The sequence below is a fragment of the Podarcis filfolensis genome (genome assembly GCF_964270895.1).
Source record: "Podarcis filfolensis genome assembly, chromosome: 8".
NCBI classification, from domain to species: domain Eukaryota; kingdom Metazoa; phylum Chordata; class Lepidosauria; order Squamata; family Lacertidae; genus Podarcis; species Podarcis filfolensis.
The window spans coordinates 22,847,324-22,871,733 of NC_139611.1; the positions used below are offsets into that span (position 1 = coordinate 22,847,324).

A 24,410-nucleotide genomic window follows, 5' to 3' on the forward strand; every position below is an offset into this window, starting at 1 on the left:
AGTGTATCTTTAAATTAGATGAATAAATGAGCAAATTAGGTTAATTTGGATATGCAGAAAATGTTGAAAATAAATTTAAGGAACCACAGAAAGAGGGGGAAGGAAGTCAAGTTTGGAAATGTTAAAATGATTATAGAATTATTGAAATGTATAAAATTGAAAATCATAAATAAATAATAAAGAAGGTCCCAAAGTCAGTCCCCTGCAATTCCAGGTAAGGGGACTCAGAAAGACCTCTGCCCGAGACTCTGAAGAGCCCCCACCAATCATGACAGACAATACTGAGCAAGTTGGACCAATGGTATAACTCAGTACAAGGAAGCTTCCTGTGTTCCCATTCACACGTGCAGCTTAATACGAGCACCCTGCTCCACTTGTCTCTCTCACCACTATTGCTTTCCTCTGGAATTCAGACTGGAAAAATGATAAGCTGAAATTGACTGGTTTCAGAAACTGAAATTGACCCTAGCTGTGTAACTTTAAAGCCCTAAACAGCCTCAGCCCAGTATACCTGAAGGAGCATCTCCACCCCAATCGTTCTGCCCAGACGCTGAGGTCCAGCGCTGGGGGCCTTCTGGCAGTTCCCTCACTGAGAGAAGCAAAGCTATAGGGAACCAGGCAGAGGGCCTTCTCGGTAGTGGCACCCGCCCTGTGGAATGCCCTCATATCAGATGTCAAAGAGATAAACAACTACCTAACATTTAGAAGACATCTGAAGGCAGCCCTGTTCAGGGAAGTTTTTAATGTGTGACATTTAATGTATTTTTTATCTTTGCTGGAAGCCACCCAGAGTGGCTGGGGAAACCCAGCCAGATGGGTGGGGTACAAATAAATTATTATTATTATTATTATTATTATTATTATTATTATTATTTATTACTCAATGAAGGTCCAACCAATAATACCTCGAACTGTTGCTGGGGTAGGGAGATGGCACTGTGAAATAGCTGGGGGAACGGAACAGATGGTCTAGATGACCCAAAACAGCAGTGAAAATTCACCACTGGAAAAGAGAAACTGGAATGAGGGGGAGAAAGAAACGCACTGCAAACTTAAGACTAATGGCAGGGAAGTTTGCTGCTTCCATAATGGGGGATATTTTGCAGAAGAAAACCAGTAAGCAGAGGAAGAAAGGAGGCACCCAGGAGTAAAGATCACAGTGAGTGGAAGGTGTTTGACTGCCTTTGCGGGCCATTTTCTATAGCAGATGGAGCAAAACTCTCACCCAGTCAGCCCTCGCGTGAAAAACACAAGAAGAGCCCTGACGGATCAGGCCAGAGGCCCACCTCACCCAACAACCTGTTTTCACAGTGGCTAACAATGGGCTGCTGAGAGGAATACGTTCCATTGGCAAAATGAGTTCTCTGTGTGCAGTGGAATGTCTGCCTCTTCTTCTCCCTCTGTGCACCTCTTAAATCTGTTCTGGGGTTTTCCCCAACCCTCCAGAGAAGATATAGGGGTGGCTTGGGGGAGGAGATGGGGGAAATCCCATTGCACAGGCAGTAATCTTTGAGCTAATGCTACTGTTTGGTTGACTACCACCCCACGTGTCTATAGGAAGTGTGCCAGTAGGACATGTGCACAGCAGCACTTGCCCCTCTTGAGATTCCAAAAACTGGTGTTCAGAGGCATACAGCCTCCGACTGTGGAGATTGAACATAACCACCATGGCTGGCAGCTGTGGATAGCCTCATCCTCCATGAGTTTTTCTAATCCTCTTTAAAAAGCCCTCTGAGGAGAGTATGATTAATAAGAACCTAAGAGCCCTTGCTGGATCAGACCAAAGGCCCATCTAGTCCAGCATCTTGTTTTTGGCCCCAATGGGAAACTCAAACCAAGACCTGAGTGCAACAGGTCTCTCCTCACTTGCAACTCCCAGCAAAGGATATTCAGAGCCATCCTGCCCTCAACAGTGGAGATAAAACATAGCCATTAATAGCTTAATCATCCGTGAATTTGTCCAGCCCTCTTTTAAAGCCATCCAAGTTGGTGCCATCTTGTGGGAGCGAGTTCCGTAGTTCAGCTATGCTGTGGGGTGAAGAATTGCTCTATTTTGCCTGTCCTGGATGCTGCAGCATTCAGCTCCATTGGATGTCCCCAAATTTTAATATTAGAAGAGAAGGAGGGGAAAAAACTTTCCCCTGCCCATGTTCTCTACAACATGCATCACCTTAACACCTCTATCAAGATTCTACCTTGCTTGCCTTTAAGAAAGACAAAACAAAAAGCACCACTTCTCTCAATGAGAGCTGCTCCAAGCCCTTGATCACCCTTCAGTTGTCAGGCTGATGCTGGAAGGTTCTCCCTATAGCTTCAAAGAACATCTGAAGATCTAACCAACTGGATGAAATTTCGTTTTCTGGAAAGGAGGCTCACAGTAGAATGAAGCACTTTCTGGAATTAAGTGGAACATTATCGGCGCAAGGTTATTGACGTTGGCCCAACTGTATGCTTGCTTGTCACCTGATTTCATTTAGCTGACAAAGCTCTGGAAGGAGTTGGTTTAGATTTGGCAACCTCTTTGTATGATTCCCAAGGAACCATTATATCTTCGCCTCGATTTGGTTGCCAGGCTATTCATCACCTCTTTCGGAGCCTGCTGACATCCATGTGGACCGAGCTTGTAAGGCTAAAGGAATTTCACCGGGGTTATCCCTGCCCACAAACCTGTCCTGATGTGTTAATATGTTCTTTCAAGGTCCCCCGGTGTGTGAATGATAATCGCCAAAAAAAATCTTTATAAATTAAGAGAGAAAAGTTTGACAAGATTTGTTCGGAGCTGAAAATTAGTTCTCTGGCTCAGGAGGTAGGAACCGAATTCTCGAGTTCAGTGGGGGCATTGGGAACTTTTCCCATGGACAAGTTTCTACGTTCGATCAGACAGCAGGAACTTGGGCAGATTTCCTAGCAACCCCCCCCCCATATATATCATAGAATCATAGACTATATGAGTTGGAAGGGACCATGAGGATCATTGTGCTGGTCCCATGAGTTACCCGAGAGGTGAGGTCCAAGTCCGGTCCGTGGTCAAAGGTGCAACATGGAGGCAGTCCGTAGTAGCGGAAGCTGGGTGCAGGGCAGGGAGTCGGGTGAAGTCAGGAACAGGCTTGCAAGCAGGGAGCCAGGGCGGGTCAGGAGCTGAGGCAGGAACTAGCAACCAACAATGTTGCTCCCGCAACTTGGGACTGGGGCTGGCCGGCTTTTATCTGCCCCGAGCCATAGGGCAGCCCCGATCCTCTGGTGACTTGCCTCTCCTGGCCTGGAGGCGAGCACTCCTCCTGCAGGAACTTAGTCCTCCTCAAGAAATGCCCATTGTGCTTAGGCCCATTGATTTCAGTGGGCCAACTCTGAGTAAGGCACAGATAGCTACCAGCCTTGGATTCTTTCCTTTCCCTTCTGCCACTGAGTGACATTACTTCAGCATGTTTATATAAGACACATCACAAACTCCTCGAAGGAATTTCATTTTGCAATTCCGTCTCGAAGTAGATGGGGATAGATTAGATTAAAAATCAGATTATAAACCTGCAGGCAGTGCCCTGTGGATGATTCACTGCTGTAAGTATTGTAAAACACAATATTATGCGTACTATGTAAATACTAAATGATGGTGAGATTTTTGTGAGAACAAAAAAAGAAAAAGAGCGCTTCCATTGTACATTTCAGTGAGACCCATGGGCATGTGGTTCTGTATTATTAATTTAAAAAACGACAGAGGTTCCACACTGCAACCCAATGCATATTTGCTTGGAGCAAGTCTCACTCTGAATTTTGCATTGGAGCTCTCCAACTAAACAAATGTACAAAAATGTGTATACTGGAGAACGCTTGCATGGGGGGGGGGGAATGCAGCTTTTAGAGGAACATGCTTGCAAAAATGTACATCCATCAAAACTGCATATGAAAATATATATTTTAAGAGAAAATTGCACTAAGATGATGGCGCTTTCTCATGGGGATTTTCGCTGTGGAAATGTACAGAAATGAATTTAAGATTGAGGAAAAGTGAAACTGAAAATGGTAAGATTCATTCATCCCTAGTCAGAACTGCCGCATTACATCTCAGCCGGAAGTAACTTTCCTATAGGAAGTTCAGAGGCCTACAGCAACAATATCACCACATGGGGGTCCCCTTTTGGAGGCTGCTGGGAAGGAACAGCTGACAAGCAAGAAGGCACCTTTCATTGTTGTATTTGAGAAAGCCTTGTAGAAGGAAGAATGAAAGAAACTGGAGTCAGGGATTCTGTGTGCGTAGGTGTGCTTTTCAAGTTTCTGTCTTGCTGGGTAATGCTCTTAAAACATCAGGAAAACTCTGACAAGGCAGTTCTTCGAGATCCGAGCAATGAGTGGTTTCCCTCTCCCAGAGTAGTGAGATAGGGGTTGCAGAACGCAAAGAGGCAAAGTGGCTCAATGATAGAGCATCTGCTTTGCACGTAGAATGCTTCAAGTCCAATCCCTGGAATCCCCGAGCAGAGCTGGGAATACTCTCAGTCTGAAACCCTGGAAGTTAGTACAGATGCCATTGAGCTAGATGGACTTAGAGTCTGACTCTATATAAAGCAGTTTCCCGGATTAATGACACAACTCTTCACTTTTAACGGTACTGTGAACCTTTGGAGCAATCGGGCTGCAACCGTTTCTTGATCAGAGCCAGTATAGCAAAGGTGTGCTATTCAGAGAGGATGACTGATTCTTCTGGTTGTTAGGTATGTCTCCCATCCCCATTCCTCTGATTGCTTGGGTGGGACGGTGTTCCTCATTCTTTAAGCCCATCCATCTCCAACTTGTTAGCAGACCTAATTTTCCTCGATAAATCTATCAACAAGTGATTGAGACACATGTCCCTGAATAGTTGAAGCCAACCACAGAGAAGTGATCCAACTTGCAGAAGATCACACCCTTTTGCTTTTGTTTTCTTCTTCCTATCTGCAGGCATTTGGCTGGCAAGGAAGACTCCGGGGACATATGCAGGGGCTGTTCTAGCTTCCTCCCAAGAACAAGTTCTGCACATTGGATGGCCCACAAGTGAACACACAGGAGAATTCTGGCTCCCTGATAGGGCTGCCCATTTTTGAAATGGAACCTCCAGCAATACCTTTAGCAGTGGCTCTAGATGTAGCAGTTAGCAGACAATTATGCTTCATTCTGCACCCTGAAATGCTTCACTCAAATACAGAATAACTTTGTTCAAAAGGCACAGCAGGATCAGGCCAGACTGGTAATTTTTCTCTTCTGATTTCTGGCAACTATACTTTCTTGGATTCCTGTGTTTGCAAACATGTGGGACTTGTTGCATCCACAAGTTGTGTTTCTGAGAGCACGTGTAAAAGCCTTGAGTGTACACCTAAACATAAAGATGCATGCAAAATAGCTCTTAGAAGCTGGTGCACACAATCACTCTGTGTATCGCTGGTGCCTTTTTCCTGTGCACCCTGAAGCCGCTCTCCATTGGTGGCATGTCCACACAACGGGTTCCGTGAAGCTCAGATTCTGAGATTCAGAGGGCAGAGCCTAGCAAAGAAAAGATGGTGGCCAGAGCCTGGTTGAATGGGGTGGCATCTAGGACAGGTGGGAAGTGGCATCTGACCAGGTATGAAGAAGAGTCAGGCTGTGCTTAGTGGATAGGAGGTAAAGGAAAGGAGCAAAACCTTTGAAACCTAAGCAGATCTTCTGTCCTTATATGCTGAGGTTGCAGTCAATCACCAGAACACTGCTACTTAATGAATTATGGTGGTACCTCAGGTTACAGACGCTTCAGGTTACAGACTCCGCTAACCCAGAAATAGTACCTCGGGTTAAGAACTTTGCTTCAGGATGAGAACAGAAATTGTGCAGTGGCAGCGCAGCAGCAGCAGGAGGCCCCATTACCTAAAGTGGTCTTCAGGTTAAGAACAGTTTCAGGTTAAGAACGGACCTCCAGAACGAATTACGTTCTTAACCCAAGGTACCACTGTAATTACTTCCTCCCCCTCCCCTGTCCATTATCCAAGAAAATCTAAGCCAAGGGTTGCCAAACTGTCTTCCCATAGGCCTTGTTTGGTTCCCCAACTAAGATGAACCATAATTCCCAGATGCCCAGCTTTCTCAAAAACAAAAAGTTTCAAGCATTTTTAGAACCTGAAATACGAGGCAAAACATACGGACACATTTCCTCCCCTCCACCACCCCCCGCCTTAATTTTTCTTTTTTGTGCAAAATGAGCCTGCTCCACCCTTTTAGTGTCTTCCTTTGCTCCCCTGGGAAAACTGCCTCTCTCCCTGGAAAAATTCCTGTGGATGCCCAGGCATGCTAGAGAGGAAGGAACGCACTCAAGGAGAGATGCACATGTGGTGTGGATGTGGGGGGGCAGATGTGTGGTCTGTGGGGGAGGTGTGTGTGAGAGACAGAAATTATGAATATGTGGCCATATGTGTGGTCTGAGATGCGCTTGGGCAGAGAGAGAGATGAGTGGGTGCATGCAGTGTGTGTATATATTTGTGTGCAAGTGAGAGACAGCATCTTAAAAAGTAGAGACATCACCTTGCCAGCAAAGGTCCATATAGTAAAAGCTATGGTTTTCCCAGTAGTGATGTATGGAAGTGAGAGCTGGACCATAAAGAAGGCTGATTGCCGAAGAATTGATGCTTTTGAATTATGGTGCTGGAGGAGACTCCTGGGAGTCCCATGGACCGCAAGAAGATCAAACCTCTCCATTCTGAAGGAAATCAGCCCTGAGTGTTCACTGGAAGGACAGATCCTGAAGCTGAGGCTCCCTGGAAAAGACCCTGATGTTGGGAAAGATGGAGGGCACAAGGAGAAGGGGGCGACAGAGGACAAGATGGTTGGACAGTGTTCTTGAAGCTACCAGCATGAGTTTGACCAAACTGCAGGAGGCAGTGGAAGAAAGGAGTGCCTGGCGTGCTCTGGTCCATGGGGTCACGAAGAGTCAGACACGACTAAATGACTAAACAACAACAACAGAGAGAGGTGAACGTAGGCAGTTTGTGAGAGAGAGCATGCTATGGGCTCCTTACACATTTTTCCTGGTACTGGAGAAGTTTTCCTGTTGGTATTAAACAGTAACAGCATCATTGCACATGAAAAATCAATATATTGTGCAATCTCCCCAATCAGGACCAGCAGGACAAATCAGGGCAAAGCCCTGGTAAGCCTGATGTTGCCCAGGATGCAGCTGATGCAGCAATGAATGCTCTCTCTAATTTTTGTGTCGGGCTCGGCCTCCACTGCTGCCATTTTGTGAAACTATGTCCCTGAGAGCTTTCACAAAATTCAAAATTTGCCTGCCGCTCCAAAAAGATCAGCAACCCCTGGCCTACACTGACTGGCAGCTGCTACCCAGGGTTTCAGATGGAGCCGTTTCCCAACTCCACCTTGAGATGCCAGGGATTGACTGGTAATATCCGCATGCCTTACCACTGTGCTACACCCCTTCCCAAAATTAATTAGGTTATTGCTCAAGCACGTGGCAGTTCTCTCACCTCTTAATAGTGAACCTTTTCATAACTCCCCCCCCCCCAAATCTTATTTTTGGCTTCCTCTGAAATCCCTCTGAGGTTTCAGCCACACAGGAACATCAGCATTCGCTTTGAAATTTTGCTTTAGGCCAAATCTCACAGCAACTGCCTCTCCTGACCAAGCCCGACACAATTTTTACTCAATGCCAGCAAAATCTCAGGATGTAAGGAGCTGGATTTGGTGACCCAGCTCTTCTTTCAGATAATTCTCAAAGGAAAAGGGGAAGGGGGGAAGCCTACCTATTAGGAAAATCAAAAGTGGAATTGCTCGCCATTTCTTGAAAAGAAAACCACACATCATCTAACCGAGGAAATTGGTGGCCTTGAGGTGTGTTTAGTGTCTATGCTAAGAGGAAGAAGCTGTTCCAGTCTGTTTGGCAGTAAGAGCTTGATTCTAGAGATTAGCAAATTGGCTCTCCTCTAACAGTGCCATGCTAAAGGCTTTAGAGGTTTCGGATAAACAAAGAGGACAGGAAATTTCATACATGCCACTGGCAAGCTATGTGCTACACAATGGCTTCCAGAAAGATCTCCAATCCTCCCCACCACCTTCCCTTCAAAACATCCAAGAGGAAGATATTAGCTGATAATTGAATAAACAGAATCCATGTGTCTTCCCAAGCATGAAACATTTTCTCTCCCTCTTTCCTGAAAGGCAGTTAAAACTTGACGTTTCAGTTTGGGGTCAGGAGGACAATGACCACATTTTTATGGACAAGTGGTTCTCAAAGGATATGGCAGGAAGATTCATGGATAATCAAGGAATCACTTAAACATTTCAGCATAGTATAGCATAATATAGTATAATAATAATAACAATAATTGCAGAATATGCCTAGATATCTTTTCAAAATGAGAGCAAGAGCATTACAGAGAATGCTGTGCACCACAGAGGGTCAAAGCAGCCGGTGGTGCCTCCAGGAGGAGCTGGAGGAGCAGCCACTGGCCATTGAGTCATGCGGCCGCTGCGTTCGGCTCCATCCATGGCTCCTCCCAACGTCCTGACGTCATGCTTGGGGCATCAGGATGTTGCCCACCCCCATTGATCTCGCAAGCTGGCGCCTCTGCTGAGGACAATCCTAGCTGTGATCCAGAATCACTGTTTGAACAGAGTTGTGAACAGGGACACATTGTTGTGAACAGAGATTTTCAACTCTGACAAAATACAGAAGATGAGAAAGGGGAAAGGCTTCTTTGTGTTGATGAGCAGATGAGAATTCGTTTGTCTCAAAATCGGCCTAATGTAAGTGAGATTACCTGGCAAAAGCAAGCTCACACCTCTCATTGAGTTGGTGTGCATACTTAAGGTACATATGTAAGATGCTTGTTTGTAATTCTATTTTGAGAAATGATTCCTGTTCTATGTAGCTGCATTCTTTTATACTTTCTGGATGTCCCGTGATCATATTACAAAGTGGTTGTGTTCTGTGTTTTAAATCAAGCACTGCTATGAATTGCTTCTTTTCGTTTTCCGATATATTTATTATCAATAGCAAATGTGGTGTGGCCCGTGCAAATTTTTGTTCTGAAAGTGTGGCCCAGAGAAGAAAGTTTGAGAACTACTGGCTTAAAAACAGAAGAGAGAGACAGAGCTTGGAACATCCTGTGTGGTATGTTATTGGAACTACAACACAATGCCAACCATGTCTACTCAGAAGTCAGTTGTATTGAATTCCTAGGTAAGTAGGGTTAGGACTGCAGCTGGTTGGGCTGTCAAGCTATACTTTCTGAATTTAAAATGTGCACATTGCATTTATATCTATTTATATCTATATATGTAGGTCAGCTTTATGTTAATGAATTTAAACACCAGTACCAGACTAAGTTCAATGTGCTGGTACAGGGATACAAAGCTCTATACATCTTGGGTCCAGAATACCCCTAATACACCCAACCTACTACTAAGCTCTTCCTGAAAATATCATGTTATCTGGATGTCCATTCCATGCAATGCAGGAACTGTGCCTCCCATTATATACCAGACAGGCAGCATCTCTATTGTATTGTAGGCACCATTAAAAATGGTGGACTTTCCTTCAATGGAGGTTTTTAATCAGGTTGGATGGCCATCAGTCAGGGAGCCTTTAGCTTTTGATTCCGGCTCTGACTAGATGGCCTTTGGGGGGGGGGGGTCCCTCCCAACTCTACAAGCGACGTGGGTGGTGCTTAATTCCCTACATACCACATATCTGCTAACATTTCTCCGATGAAAATATGGGATGTGGGTGGCGCTGTGGGTTAAACCACAGAGCCTAGGACTTGCTGATCAGAAGGTTGGCGGTTCGAATCCCTGTGACAGGGTGAGCTCCCATTGCTCGGTCCCAGCTCCTGCCAACCTAGCAGTTCGAAATCACGTCAAAGTGCAAGTAGATAAATAGGTACCACTCCAGCAGGAAGGTAAATGGCGTTTCCGTGCGCTGCTCTGGTTCGCCAGAAGTGGCTTAGTCATGCTGACCACAAGACCTGGAAGCTCTATGCCAGCTCCCTTGGCCAATAAAGCGAGATGAGCGCCGCAACCCCAGAGTCGCCCGCGACTGGACCTAACGGTCAGGGGTCCCTGTACCTTTACCCAACTCTACATTTCCTACAGTTCTACGGTTCCTTTTTCAACAAGGTTCTCCAGTAGAGATTTTTATCCCAAGCAGTATCTGTATTGAATTTGAATTGCGTTTATTGCTAATGTGTTTTTGCTAAATGCTTTGAGATGTTTTCATATGTGTGTGTGTGTGCATATAAATAATTCCAGGAATCAGAAGTTGACAACTGAAAGCAGATTCAGTTTGGATCTAAACAGGAGACAGTGCCTCCCTTTCCTGCTGCAGATGTTAATTAATTTAGCATTGCCAAGCTGATGTTTCATCACTTATCGCTGCTGTTGTAAAGGGTAATGAATAAATATGTATTTATATACACACATTGCATTTTGAAAGTTTTGGCTTAGATCAGACATAATGACAAGTCAAGCAGTGAGGCTCCCCCAGCCCACCCCTTGCAACCTCACACAATTCCTTCTTCCTTTGTGTTCGCACATTTTCCCCTCCACTTCCTCATTTTCACTAACCATTATGTGCCATGGGATCCCAACTGGCAAATGATGGTTATTTAACCCCAGCTCAAATGCTGGCTTCATATTGCGGGTTTGCAAGCAGGGAACAAAGCATAGTTCCCACTTTGGACATCACAGAAAACTATGTTTGGGGTGAACTAGGAAGTGAAGGAGGGAAGCTAGGGAGGAGGGTCGGAGGTGGACTTTCAGATATTTGGGGCCTAAGCCATTAACCAGGCACAGGGCCTTCTCGGTGGTGACGCCCTCCCTGTGGAACACCCTCCCTTCGGCTGTCAAGGAAATAAACAACCATCTGGCTTTTAGAAGACATCTGAAGGTAGCCCTGTTTAGGGAAGTTTGATGTTTTACTATTCTGCTGGGAGCTGCCCAGGGTGGTGTAGATTGTGTGACCATTGGTCAGGGATGGTTCAGCTGTGGTCCCTGCCTTGCAGGGGGTTAGACTAATGGCCCTTGGGGCAGCTTCCAAGTTTACAATTCTATGATTCCAGCTGGGCAAAATGGAGGATGCAAAGCAGACCTGGCAAGGGGTGTGGCCTGGAGAGGAGGGGTGCGGAGCGAGAAGAGTCCTGAGAGCCTGATAGGGGGACGCAGAGAGCCACATGTGGTTCCCCAACCTCACTTTAACCAGAGAGGCTGGGCGGTGAGCTTGGAGCCTTGTGCCTGAAAAGCATGAGCTCTACCACTAAGCGATGGCCCCTTGCCCTTACCTAGGGTTGCAGCCTGGCCTCCCTTCATCCATTCAAACACTCCCGAGTTGGCAAGAATGACCTTAAGTGGGGAAGCTGGCCAAGTCCCAGTTCACAGGAGAACGGGGAACAAAGACTTCTGAGAAATTCCCCAATGATTTGAAAACAGAAAACTGGAAGGCTTTCTGAGCTTGTGACTAAAGATCACTGCCGCCCAGCCAAGACTGCCTGGCTCTCACCCGGGATCTGTCTACACTCCCTGGAAGCAGACACCCAGCAGCAGCAGCAGCAGCGGGCAGGAGCTGTGGAAAAGATTCCTGGCAGCAGATTCGGATGAGCGATCAGAGAGCAAAAGGGTGGAAAGCATTAAAGCGGACATCGGCGAAGCTGTCGTTCTTGCAGCCTTAATGGGAATCAGATTTAATTTCTTCTTTGAGTCTTTTTTTTTTTTAACAGTCAAATACAAACAAGCTTTTGGGTCCATTCCAGTCTTAAAACTACATGCTATTGGAAAGATGGACACTAAGCTCTTTGCTGTCTCTAGGCCGTAATTTGAACAGAGCAGTCCATCAAGCAATCTCTACAATGGATGAAAAAGACCGTCTTGTAAGTTGGGAGAACTTGGCTGGGAGCTCGGTTTAGCTATGTCTGCAGTGCTTTTTTCTGGGGGTCACAAGGGTACGCATAACCCTAAACATTTTGTGAATCTTTGTACTTTTGTCCATTTACTGTATTTTTTCCCTCCAACTATAAAATGGTGATATTCTTGAGTCAAAATGAGAGTACCCCTAAACTTTTTTAAAAAGAAAAAAGAAAAAAAGCACTGCGTGTTCGTCTTGCCTTATTCCAGAAGTATCTGCCCAGCCACCATGGAGAGGTAGTTTTGACCACCACATCTTATGCCTCTAAACGCTCCTCAAAAACCATCCAGAGCTGAGATTTCAGCATTTAGGAATGGGGGAGAGATTCGATTTTGTTCGTATTTTAACGAGGAACTCCCTAATATGCATTTTCTGAAACATTGCACATTAAAGCTCAATCGGAGCAAATGGCAATCTGTAGAAAACCTGAATTGACATTTGCTCCAATTGAGCAGTAAAGAGCAGGTTTTTACAGGGAAAGTTTAGGGCAAAAAAACACAACACTCAGACAAAGAAGTTTTAAGTGCAGCCCTTTGCTTGGATAGAGTGGGGCAAAAGGCAAACAACAACAACAACAACGATGACGATGATTTATTTGTTCCCTGCCCATCTGACTGGGTTGCCCCGGCCACTCTGGGCACCTTCCAGCATATATAAAAACATAATAAAGCCTTAAACCTTAAAAAGCTTCCCTTTATAGAGCAGCCTTCAGATGTTTTCAGATGTAAGTGTGGATAAACCCTGATCCTAAATTCATGGTACCTATTTGGGGGGAGGGAGAGAGAGAGAGAGAGGGAGAGGGGGGAGGACATATAGATTTTTGAGATCAAAGCATTCTTTCGTACAACATTTGGAAAACAAACAGGACACCCCAGTGGGGTTGGCTGATGCTCCCTAGCACCCTGCGGCTGTCACTATGCAGCTGTTTGTTTAAGAAGAACTTCAAACATGAGGTCTCCTGCAATCCAGTGTCATTGAATGCCTGACAGAGACCATCCATCAAGCCAAAGTGCCGAGAGTGAGCAAAGTCGCGATCTTTGAGCCCAAGACATGCAGCCTACATATTCCCAACAAAGCCATGAATCCCATCCGCAGTCTGAAAGCTCCACGCACAGACCCCCATCTGCCCCATGACCCCACCACCCACACATAGTCCTAAAGCTTCGTATGTCATACACCTTCACTTCACGCTTTCTGGAAAAGGCCAGACAGTCTTGATTCAAGGTCCAGTGTGATTCCTGCTTTAGCATAACGCAGAAGAATGAGAATGTATGTTCCCAAAGACTTGTGCTTCCCCCTGTGTGCATCCTGGTGCATAGAATGTGGGGACCATTACTCAAGGATGAGTGAATCTATCTGTTTTGTTTATTTCTCAGCTTCCCATTTTTGAAATCTGGTTCTCCACTTCATGAAAATTCATCAACACAGCAACACTAATTTCTCCTAACAGACACATGAATGGTATACAATTTTGCATACACATTTTCGCAAGGCAATGTTTCCTAACATAATGCATTTATTTGGGTTACTTTCACCAAACAACCTAATTTAGTGGCAATACCACCTGATTTCCATGAATGTGATATGTTTAAACTGTTTTTAATACTGAGTTTTAAATTACTTGTTGTAGCCCACCCACGAATCTGCTGGTGAAGGGCATGTTAAGAAGAAGAAGAAGAAGAAGAAGAAGAAGAAGAAGAGGAATTAGAAGCATCATTTTAAGCAGTTTCTCCTAATAGATGCATGTCTGTAACGATTACTTGGCTGGAGAATTGTGTTGCAAAATCCAGAAAGGTGCAACCTTCAAACGATTGATATTTCTTGGTCTGCGTATTGTTTCAGAAAATGAGAATCAGGTAGGTTTGCATTAAAATGCGAACTGGATCAAATGTCTTCCCGCACCCCTAGTGGTAGAACATCTGCTTTGCATCAGGAGGTCTGAGGTTTCATCCCTGGCCTCTCCAGTTAAATAGAATCAGGTAGCAAGCAATGACCCCAGTCAGAAAGCCTCAAAAACCACTGCTGGCTAAACAGTCTGACCGAGTACAACAAGACAGCTTCCTTTGCTCCTAAATAATCCTGTTGGGTCGCAGGGGAATTGTCACAGTTGTGGTGATCCATTGCAGTGTTTTTGGCACAGGCATCTTAAAGTAGGACCTTTCTCAGCCTGAAAGCTACATCAGTCCAAAATTCAGCATCTTGATTACTGACTAGGGTCCCTTTCAAATTTCATATAGCCCCAGTTCTGAAACAGCGACACTGGTTGCCAGTTCATTTCAAGGCCCAATTCAAGGTGCTCATGTCATAACCCCAGGGGGGGGGGAATGGGACATCCCGGTTTTATCATACAAGATCATGGCGGCCATTTTGGATGCCACAATCTCGCCTCATAAAAACTGTTCATTTTTTCAGGGCAAGAATGCGGTGCGGGTCACATGACTTGCCTGAAAGTGCATCCTGAAAGACACACGTCGTAGTTTGGGGTCTGAAAAGGTTGGACAGTGTGTCATGCTAATGTTTAAAGCCCTTAATAACTTGGGCCCCAAATATCCTTCCCTAAAGACAATCTCAGATGCTGAGATTGGCAGATGGGGCCCTCTTGGTAGTTCCTCTGCCCTCAGAGGCTTGCAGGGTGAGTAGTGGCCTGGGAGAGGGCCTTCTCTGTGGTGGCCCCTAACCTGTGGATCACCCTCTCCACAGAGGTGTGTCTGGCACCTCTTTTGCCACTTGAGATGTATAGTTTTCAGACCCACCTTATTTTGTGATTGTAGATTGCTTGAAACAGTTTTAACTATTGCATTTTAGTGCTGCAACTTGCTCTGGGACCTTAGGCTGAAGGGCAAGTGAATAATAATAATAAAAGTAATAGTAATAATAATAATTCCTTTTTGCAAAACTTTCCAGGGGCCACATACCAGCAGTGGGTGGACCAAGATTCAGAAATGGGCAGAGCAAAAAATGTGAAGCCCAGCTCTCATCTGCCCAAGTCATCCTGATGGGTCAAGGATGATGGGAGTTATAGTCCGACTACTTGTGGGCGGCACCACTTTAGCTAACTCAGATGTTGCCCTTACATGTGAAAGTAAAAGGAAGGAAGATGGGAAGGATCTGCTAATGGCCCAGGGACAAGACAGGGCTGGGAAAGGTTTGGAATGACTCCAACTTCCATCAGCTGCAGCCAGCATGGTCCATGGCTAGAATGATGGAACTTGGAGCCCAGTAACATCTAGAGATCCACAGCATCCTCATCCCTGGAGAGAGCCACATGCCCTCCAACACGTTGAGTCTCAAAACTGAGTCATGCATCTTTTTTTTCTTCAGGGCTATGCTTTTGCACAAGAGCATGAGACCCAAAAACACATGTTCTGGGGAGCTGTGTGAGTTCGCAGCCCCCCAAAAAGTGCTTTTTCAGGGCAAAATCTTGGTGCAAAACTGTGTGAGATCACAGTGCCCAAAATGGCTGCTGTGCTCTTGCAGGGAAAAACGGGATGTCCCGGTTTTTCTGGGACACCAGCGATTGGACACTATGGGCATTGTTAGGCATCTTCTAAGGCTCATGCCCAGTCAGTTCTTGACCTTGTGGTTCTGCCTTCTGCTTGTCGTTCTAGTCTACGCTTTCCAGACTTAGTTCTGCTTTGCTTGCTTCCTTTCCAGGAAAGCCTTTACAAGTGGTATCAGTAACCATGCCGGTTATGGATCACACAGCCTTTATGTAACCAAATCACTTGCAAAAGTTACTTTTTAAAGCTATTAAGAGTTGTAAGCAACTTTTACAGATTTGCTAATGGGCGCCAGTTGTTTTTAATGTTGTTTTTTTCTTTAGAAGAAAATAAAAATCCATTTAAATGTTTTAATTGCCCTGTTAATATGCCCTTACTTGTGTATATTTCAGGTCCCACTCCATGTATGGAATCAAATCTCTCTCTCTCTCTCTCTCTCTCTCTCTCTCTCTCTCTCTCTCTCTCTGTGTGTGTGTGCGTGTGTGTGTGTTAATTTGAAGGTCTGTGGGCTATTAAGAAATATGAATTGAACTGAACAGTAATAAAAGCAGGGGTCCTATTTTACAGTCCTTTGTTTGGTAGCCAAGTTTGATTCCCACCTCTTCTCTTTTCTCCCTGCCCCTTTCCCCTTGTGTGCCCTTTTTTGCTTTAGATTGCAAGCCTGCAGGTAGAGACTCCCACTCTGGGAGGGATGCATACAATCTAAATAAAAAAATAAAATTTGAAGGAATCCTCAATTTCAGTGATAGGGGGACCATTTTCCCCTTCAGGTCAACCTTCTGGGGAACCACATCACAATAGTTGCAGGGGCCAGAGGGAAAACTGGGCAGATGGGGTCTTTATAAATGGTCTAGGCAGCCTTCCTGGTCTTGTGGGAAGTGGTGGCTGGTGTCCATTGGGGCTGGAAGGCAGGGAGGTTGACAGTAGGAGGCGCTAGAGCCAACGGTTTGTTTGTAAGCAGGAAGGCAGGCATGTGGAGGCTGAGGCTGGTGGGCCAGTGCCCCATTTGCTGTAATGGACCAGATTCCACGTCTCTTCCCTGTATAGAAGCATTTAATGAGATGGAAATGATTTCACAAGCTATGAAAGACCTTTTATTGCCCCCTTCCCCCAGCCGAGTCACAACTGAAAGCATCAAAAGAGCTATATCCCCTCGTGGAACATCTAATCTTTCCAAGCCCAGCTGTTTGAGGAGAAGGATGGGGGGGAGTGAGGTGATCGCAAGTTTGGATCAAAGGTATAGGTCAGTCTGAGGCTAACACGCGGGTCAGATATAATGCTAGCCAAGGCTGCTGGCCAATCTTTATTGCAAAACAGCGATGCATGGCTTGGATCGCCAAAGCGTCGGCAAGAGATGGTTCATTTCCCCCTGATGGCTGAGAAACCTTTAATCATTCAACAGGCTAATCCCTGTCCAGGGAATTCTGGGGAAATTAAAAATGGCTTAGCTTGACTCAGATACAGGCAACAGTGTTCATTTCACACATATTGATAGTGCAAGGAGCCTGGAAATATTTCAATCTCCCCACCCCCCAATAAAATATACTCTAATGGCAAGGAAAGAAGAAGAAGAAGAAGAAGAAGAAGAAGAAGAAGAAGAAGAAGAAGAAGAAGAAGAAGAAATGATTGCTAAAATTCCTGAACATCCAACCCACCAAGAGTATTTCATGCTCCCAGATTGCTTTAAATGAACATTCATAAGCAAAGGTGCCATTTTATCCCTGTAACCAAATCCATCCAGACGTAGCTCTGATCAAACGCTGGTTTCTAGAGAAGTATGAAGAACTCAGTCTTTGAAGTGTTTGCTCTGATCTGATCTGTACTTGACTAGCAGGAGGATCAGAACATAGATATCCATCAGTTTGCTTGCTTGCTTTGTATTTTGAAAGAATATGTTGGTTCACTCCACTCAGTATTGTCTACAAACTGACCAGTAGCAGCTTTCCAGGGTCTGGGAGCAGCATTCTATCTCAGTCCCTTCCTGGAGATGCCAGGATTTGAACCTGGGACCTTCTGCAAGCAAAGCAGATGCTCTACCACTGAGCTAGGTTTGATCCGTGTTTGGAAATGGGTGCTTATATGTGAATTTTCGTATGGGTTGAAAAACTGCAAGTTAATGTGGAAACGCGAAAGATTAGATGCAAGGGTGAAAGCACATGAACGAGACATGGATCACAAATACACTGGTTTGTCTACCCCTGAAAATGTCATTCCTTCTGGGGATTCTCTCTGTCACCTAACGGGAGGTGACACAAGGAAATTTGCTGGTCTAATATGCTTCAGAGCCAATTGATTTTTCTATGGTGAAGTCAATGCACATTGGCCGTGAAGTTCACCAAAACCAGACGGTTGAACCCTCCGACACATCTCCAGACTGTGTGTCATGGCACAACTCACTTGCATGGTTTCTTTTTCAGGATGTGGTTGATGAGTTGTGATCTGGACAGATGCTGAAGTTTCCCCAGACCAGACCAGTTTTCGCAGGCCTCAGTTCAGACACCAACTTAAACATGGGCCTGTGAAATATGGGCTTCCATGAAGAATTGGCTCATGCAATGGAATAGAACCTTTTGGAGTCTGAAGGCAATGTGCTCTTCTACACAACCTTCAGGGGCCATGCATCAGTGGTGGGCAGGGCCAGAAGCAAAAAATGGGAGGACCAACGAGTGCTAATTTTGATTTTGTCCAGTGGGGTTGCTTCTACACACATTCACAGAGTCATAGCCAATTACATTTTACGCAGAGCAGACCCCCTGAAATTAATAAGCCTAAGTGAGTCCTGGCCATTCATTTTGATGGGTCTACCCTGAGTAGGACTAGCATGGAATGAAACCCAATTATCCCTCTTTATCCTCCATCTAAGCACTCTCAGATTTCAAGGACCCACTCCAGCCAAGCAAAAGCAACAAGGGGTGTGTCCTGGGGAGAGTGGGAGTCACCTAGGGTGAGTCCCAAAGGACTTGGAGTCTAGCAACATCTAGAGATCTACAAATTCCCCATCCATGTGGAGAGACGTTCGCCAGCCAGCAATTGGGCAATGCGTGTCCTGCTGCCAGGGCCAATATCGGGGCCATTGTTAGATAGCCTCCAAGCCCCATGCCTAGTCAGGGCCCACTGCCAATTCTTGAACCTACTGACCTTGTGGCTCCACCTTCTCCATGTTGTTTCAGCCTGTAGTTTCCAAACTTAGTTCTGCTTTGATTTTTCCCTTTCCAAGAAAGCCTTTAGAACGGGTATGTGTTATGGATCACACATTCTTTATGTAACTGAATCACCTGAAAAAAGTTTCTGTTTCAAACTATTAAGAGTCGTGAGCAACTTTACAGATTTGTTAATGGGCACTGGGTTTTCTTAATGTCTTTTAAAAAATAACAAATAATCTATTTAAAGGTTTTACTTTTCCTGCTAATATACCTTTTTTGTGTATTTGAGGTCCCACTCCTTCCATGAAATCAAATATCTGGGAGTGTGTGTGTGTGTGTGTGTGTGTGTGTGTATGTGTGTGTGTGTGTGTGTTTTAATTTGAAGGTCTGTGGGCTAGTAAGAAATATGAATTGAATGGTAATAAGAGCAGGTGACCTATTTTACACAAGACAGTCCTATATTTGAAGGGATCTGCTATTTTAGGAATAGGGAATCTTTCCAGTGCAAGGGTCATATTTCCTCCTGGGGGCCACATGCTAGAAATTGGTGGGACAAGGGGCAAAGGTGAACAGAGAAAGTCTTTAGAAATGGTATATACAGCCTTCCTGGTTGAGGAACACACAATCCTTATGTAACTGAGTCAGTTGCAAATGTTTCTATTTTGTAAGCGACGTTTGCAGAATTGTTAAATCCTGCACGGGTGCTTTTAAAAAAAAAGTTGTTCCCTTTAATGATTGCATTGAAGATACAGTGGACCCTCGGGATACAAATTAAATTTGTTCTGGGGGTCTGTCCACAACCTGAAAAGTCCGTAGCCAGAGGTGCCTCTTCTGCACATGCGGCGAAACCCAGAAATATACACTTCTGGGTTTGTCGTGTTCTTAACCCGAAAGTTACGTATCCAGAGTGGTACGTAACTAGAGAGTCGACTGTATGTACAAACATGTACACATGAACAAGTTGTGAAGAAACATAGAGTTGCCATGGATAAATTTAACGATATTTGGAATTCATTTTCATAAAGACCATATTAGATTAAGGTATGGTTAACTACAATAACATTCCCCCCCCTTTTTTGTAATGTACACAATATAATTTTACTGTTGTTATTGCTCTGCCTTGTTTTCTACATGGGTACTATTTCTTGTTTCTTCTTTTTTGTGTCTTACCCTACACTTATAATTTTTTATTTTTTATTTTTTCAATAAAGACTATAAATATATATATGAAAAATGTACTTAAATGTTTTATGTGTCCTGTTAATATACCTTTCTGTTTATTTGCACTCACACTCCTTGTATGGAACCATTCATTTATTTATGTATTTATTTATTTGATTCCATTTTTATGAATCGCTTTCCATAAAACATCTTGAAACAATTTCACATCTGGGGTGTGTGGGTGTGTTTTTATGAATATGAACTGAATGTGCCCCCCCTTTTTTTTCTTGTTTGCAGATGACAGTTTTCTCTGTGGAGGAATCCTATTTCAGGGATAGGGAATCTTTTTCCAGCTCAGGAGTCTCATTTCCTTACAGGGGTCATGTGGCAGTGGTGGGCGTGGCGAGAGGCAAAAGTGGGTGGAGTTACAAGTGTTAATTCATGGCTAGTTTCTACACACACACCCCTTCTCTGTCCTCCATCCAGGTAAGCAAAGAGGCTTTATCAGAATTCAAGGACACATTCCAGCCAGGCAAAAGACACTCAAGCAGGATCAGTATCAGGTGCGACTTAATGTCATGGACTGTTTGGATGTAGAGGAATGGTGGGAGGAACCAGCTGAGGAAACTCAGAAGAAGAAGGCTCAGAGCCTGGGGACTGGTGGTGGGATGACAATGAGTGGTCAGAGGGAGCAGACTGGGAAGAAGAGGTGTTGGAAGCTGAGGAGGCAACAGGGCTTAGTGAGCTGGGAAAGCCTGTGGCAGACAGCAGTGCAGAATCAAAGGCAGACCCTGAAGCGGATGAGTGGGAGGATGGAGGCCAAGAGGCAGAGAGGAGTCAGGCTAGTGGAGTCACAGTGTTTCCCCCCTCCTGCTGCAACAAGCTCCCCTCCCCCCGGGTCTCCCAGAACCCAGAGAGGCATGAAGTGTGAGGAGCAAAGGCAGATATGCAGGCGTGGTCTCAGATTACTTCGTGAAACTATAGAAGAGGGTAAAGGTAAAAAAAGATAAAGGACCCCTGAATGGTTAAGTCCAGTCAAAGGTTGCGGTGCTCATCTCACTTTCAGGCCAAGGAAGCCAGCGTTTGTCCACAGACAGCTCTCCGGGTCATGTGGCCAGCATGACTAAACTGCTTCTGGTGCAATGGAACACCGTGGCGGAAACCAGAGCCCACAGAAACGCCATTTACCTTTCCACCGCAGAGGTACCTATTTATCCACTTGCACTGGCGTGCTTTGAAACTGCTAGGTTGGCAAGAGCTGGGACTGAGCAACAGGAGCTCACCCCATGGCGGGGATTCAAACAGCCAACCTTCTGATCAGCAAGCCCAAGAGGCCAGTGGTTTAGACCACAGCGCCCCCCGCATCCCGATAGAGAGGAGGAGACGGGAGATGAGACCTACCGAAAATGAGTTGCTGTGCTCATTAGGCCTGGCACTCCTGTGCAGACCCTGTTTGTTCTAATAAAGAGTTAACTTCACCTACTCCCTGTGATTTACTGCTGGCTCACTCGTGACACCTTGGGAATGGCCAGCAGGTCAGATAGAGAGGACTGGAGGGATCACATTCACTGCTGCCCCCAAGTTTGAGGCTCCTCAATCCTGCTCAATTTGAAGGTTGTCTGGCCCAAGTCTATACCAGACTTAAATAACCATAGAAAGGGAGAGTGGGAGGGGCCTTGAAACTGTCTACCAACAATTCAGTACCAGGACAGCAGACTGAGGCCCCATCTGCACCATGCATTAAAAGCAGTATCATACCACTTTAAACAGCCATAAAGGTAAAGGTAAAGGGACCCCTGACCGTTAGGTCCAGTCACGGATGACTCTGGGGTTGCGGCACTCATCTCACTTTATTGGCCGAGGGAGCCGGCGTACAGCTTCTGGGTCATGTGGCCAGCATGACTAAGCCGCTTCTGGCGAACCAGAGCAGCACACAGAAAAGCCGTTTACCTTCCCGCCGGAGCGGTATCTATTTATCTACTTGCACTTTGATGTGCTTTCGAACTGGTTGGCAGGAGCAGGGACAGAACGACGGGAGCTCAACCCTTCACGGGGATTCGAACTGCCGACTTCCTGATCGGCAAGCCCTAGGCTCTGTGGTTTAGACCACAGCACTACCCACATCCTCCAAGGAATCCTGGGAAATGTAGTTTGTTATGAGTGATGGGAATTGAAGCTCTGAGAGGGGGTCAGCTAACAGCTCTCAGCACCCTTAACCAACTAACTACAGCTACTGGGATTATTTAAGGAAGACCATGACTGTTTAAAGTGGTTTGATGCTGATTTAGGCATACAATGCAGATGGGATATGAGCAGATCCACAGCACACCTGGTTGCCATCTGCCCCGCTATGGTGAGATGTGTTCTGTTTTTGTGTAAGATGATAGTTTAGAAGACTGCATCTATTCACATAAACTAGCATAGTAACAAAGAAGGCCAACAGCAATTAAAAAGGCAACCAATGTTGTTGTTTTAAAAGCTGCAGATCACACACGATAAAGACCAGGAGCCTTGTATCTGCCTGCTTCTCTTTGGTAAAATATTGCAACCCAAGCCATGTGCCGCATTTGGCATGAAAAGTTGGTTGTGGGCACTCGAAATCATAGAACTCACTTCCTTCAAGTCAAACTCTCTGCCTTTGGAAAGTGAAACCACCACCCCTCTCTCAAACAGACAGCGCAGACTAATCCACTTAAATCCGGCTTAGCAATTAAACACACATAAACACACTTTTCCAAAACATTGTTAGAGCAGAGGTGGGAGGAAACCTTTTTGAAGGCCCAAGCTCAATTGCTTCCCAGATGAAACTGAGCTTTGAACGGGGCACACCGGGATAAAACCCTCCAGCAACAGCTAGTGACCACTGGAACTGGTGGAATGGAAGGCAAGGAGGCTAGCAGTAGGTGGAGCCAAAGCCAGTGACTGACAGAGTCAGAGCCAATGACAGGCAGAGCCAACTCATTCTGGTTTCGTTCCCATTCTCTCCTCCCTGCTGAGCTCAAGAAGGACTACACTAGGTCTCAGTACACATCACTGGCTTAAAACACAGCTCGGTCATTCTTTTCTCAATTTGAATCAAAGCCGATTTGGGTGAAAAATGCATCAAAATGCAGCATTTCGTAAGGGTTGTCTCATAGAAGATCTGGATGTAGAGTATACAATGGTACAACCTAATACTTAAGAGGAGGGAGCTGACAGGCAGTACAACTTCTGGACTGTTTGCAAGTAAGAAGGCAGACAGGGACCGGCATCTAGAGAAGCCCAAACCACCTCCAATGATACAGTGATTGGTTGAATGGGCTGTCATTACCTTCACAGGCCTTTCCATCATCTTTAAGCTTGGATCCTTCGGGACACTTGCAGTAGAAACTCCCAATTGTGTTACAGCACTGGGATTCGCAGCCTGCGTTCCCGGTTTCGCATTCGTTCACATCTGCAAGCAAAGGAAGAAGAAGAGGAAACTCAGTGTTCTAACTGGTGCTTAATGCCGATTTCCAGTGAGAGCTATTGGCCGTGTTCATGTTCACAGGTTCTCAGAGGGTGTGGAGGAAGGATTGGGCCATGCATGCTAATCCACTCCCCAAGTTCCATGCCTGACCTTTATGCATAGGAACACAGAAAAGTTAGCTAACTGTTGGTCCATCTAGCTCAGCATTGTCTACACAGCCATTCAGTAGCTCTCTGGGGCTTCGGATGAGCTCATCTCTAACTGGAGACAGGGAGGATCAAACCCCAGACATTCTACATGCAAAGCAGATGCACTCTCTCTGAGCTATGCCCCTTCTCCAAAAGGCAGCAACACAGAAACCTGCTTTGTGCCAGTACACACCCTTTGCCTGTCTAGGCTACTGTTGTCCAGTCTTGATGGGCAGCATCTCTCCAGGGTGTCAGGCCCAAGGACCTGACCCACCACCAGATCCTTTTAATTGGAGATGCTAGCCAAGCAACCTGCATGCAGATGGTGCTCTCCCACCGAGCTATGGCCCCACTGAGCTGCACGGTCCCACTGGAGCTTGCAAACAATAGTGTTGCACCATGGAACCCCCAGTTGCATGGAAGCAAGGAGGAATTGGCAGGCCCCACATTGCCAATGTAATGTATTAATTGAGGTCCCAATTTCCATGCCCACTTTGAATACTGGACATTTATGGCTTTGACTCCAGAAGTGCAAATTAATGCAAATTGGGTGGGTGAGTGTGTTCCATAATATATCCTGGTATGGCAGAGAAGTAGAAAATGTATGATTGTTCTTACGTCATCTTCAAATATCAAATGAAGATCAACCTTCTGGGCCAAATATGAGAGGTGGGTGGAGCCTCCCACCTGTCCAAGGCATATTGTCATGACACTACATAATCAGTTTGCAATTAAAAAAAACAACTTCATGGAAATTTGGTAGCATTTTGATACACATTTCTCCTAATACACACACCTTTATAAGGCAGTTTGCCTAATGTACCCATATTTGCACAGCCATTTGGGGTTTGGACTAGACAACCCTTGGGACCTTTTCCATCCCCTCGATCCTATGATTCTAATTTCCACCAAAGCAGTAATTTTGACATCTCCATTTTCACTAAGGGATATATTTTTATGGACACTTGATCCCAGTGCAGGCTGCTGCTTCTTCTTCTTTTTGGTGCGCCTTCCTTGGCGCAAGAAACGCATTTCAAAATTCAGGAAAGTGCAAATTTCGAA

The 24,410-nt window shown here is 45.4% G+C and overlaps 1 protein-coding gene and 1 long non-coding RNA gene across 5 annotated transcripts in view; one reads left to right on the forward strand and one right to left on the reverse strand.

Annotated features, from left to right (window-relative positions):
- Positions 1 to 24,410, reverse strand: part of MEGF6 (multiple EGF like domains 6) — a 206,646-nt gene that overhangs the window by 103,459 nt on the left and 78,777 nt on the right. For 3 of the 4 annotated variants that reach the window (XM_083628414.1, XM_083628413.1, XM_083628415.1), the window contains one exon: positions 23,023 to 23,145. The exons of the other annotated variant lie outside the window; for it this stretch is intronic. In XM_083628414.1, coding sequence (XP_083484540.1) covers positions 23,023 to 23,145 — 123 coding nt within the window. The remainder of the gene's footprint in view (positions 1 to 23,022; positions 23,146 to 24,410) is intronic. 4 annotated transcript variants of the gene reach the window in all.
- The window catches only part of LOC310769585, a 276,754-nt gene that overhangs the window by 28,505 nt on the left and 223,839 nt on the right, over positions 1 to 24,410 (forward strand). The window lies entirely within an intron of this gene.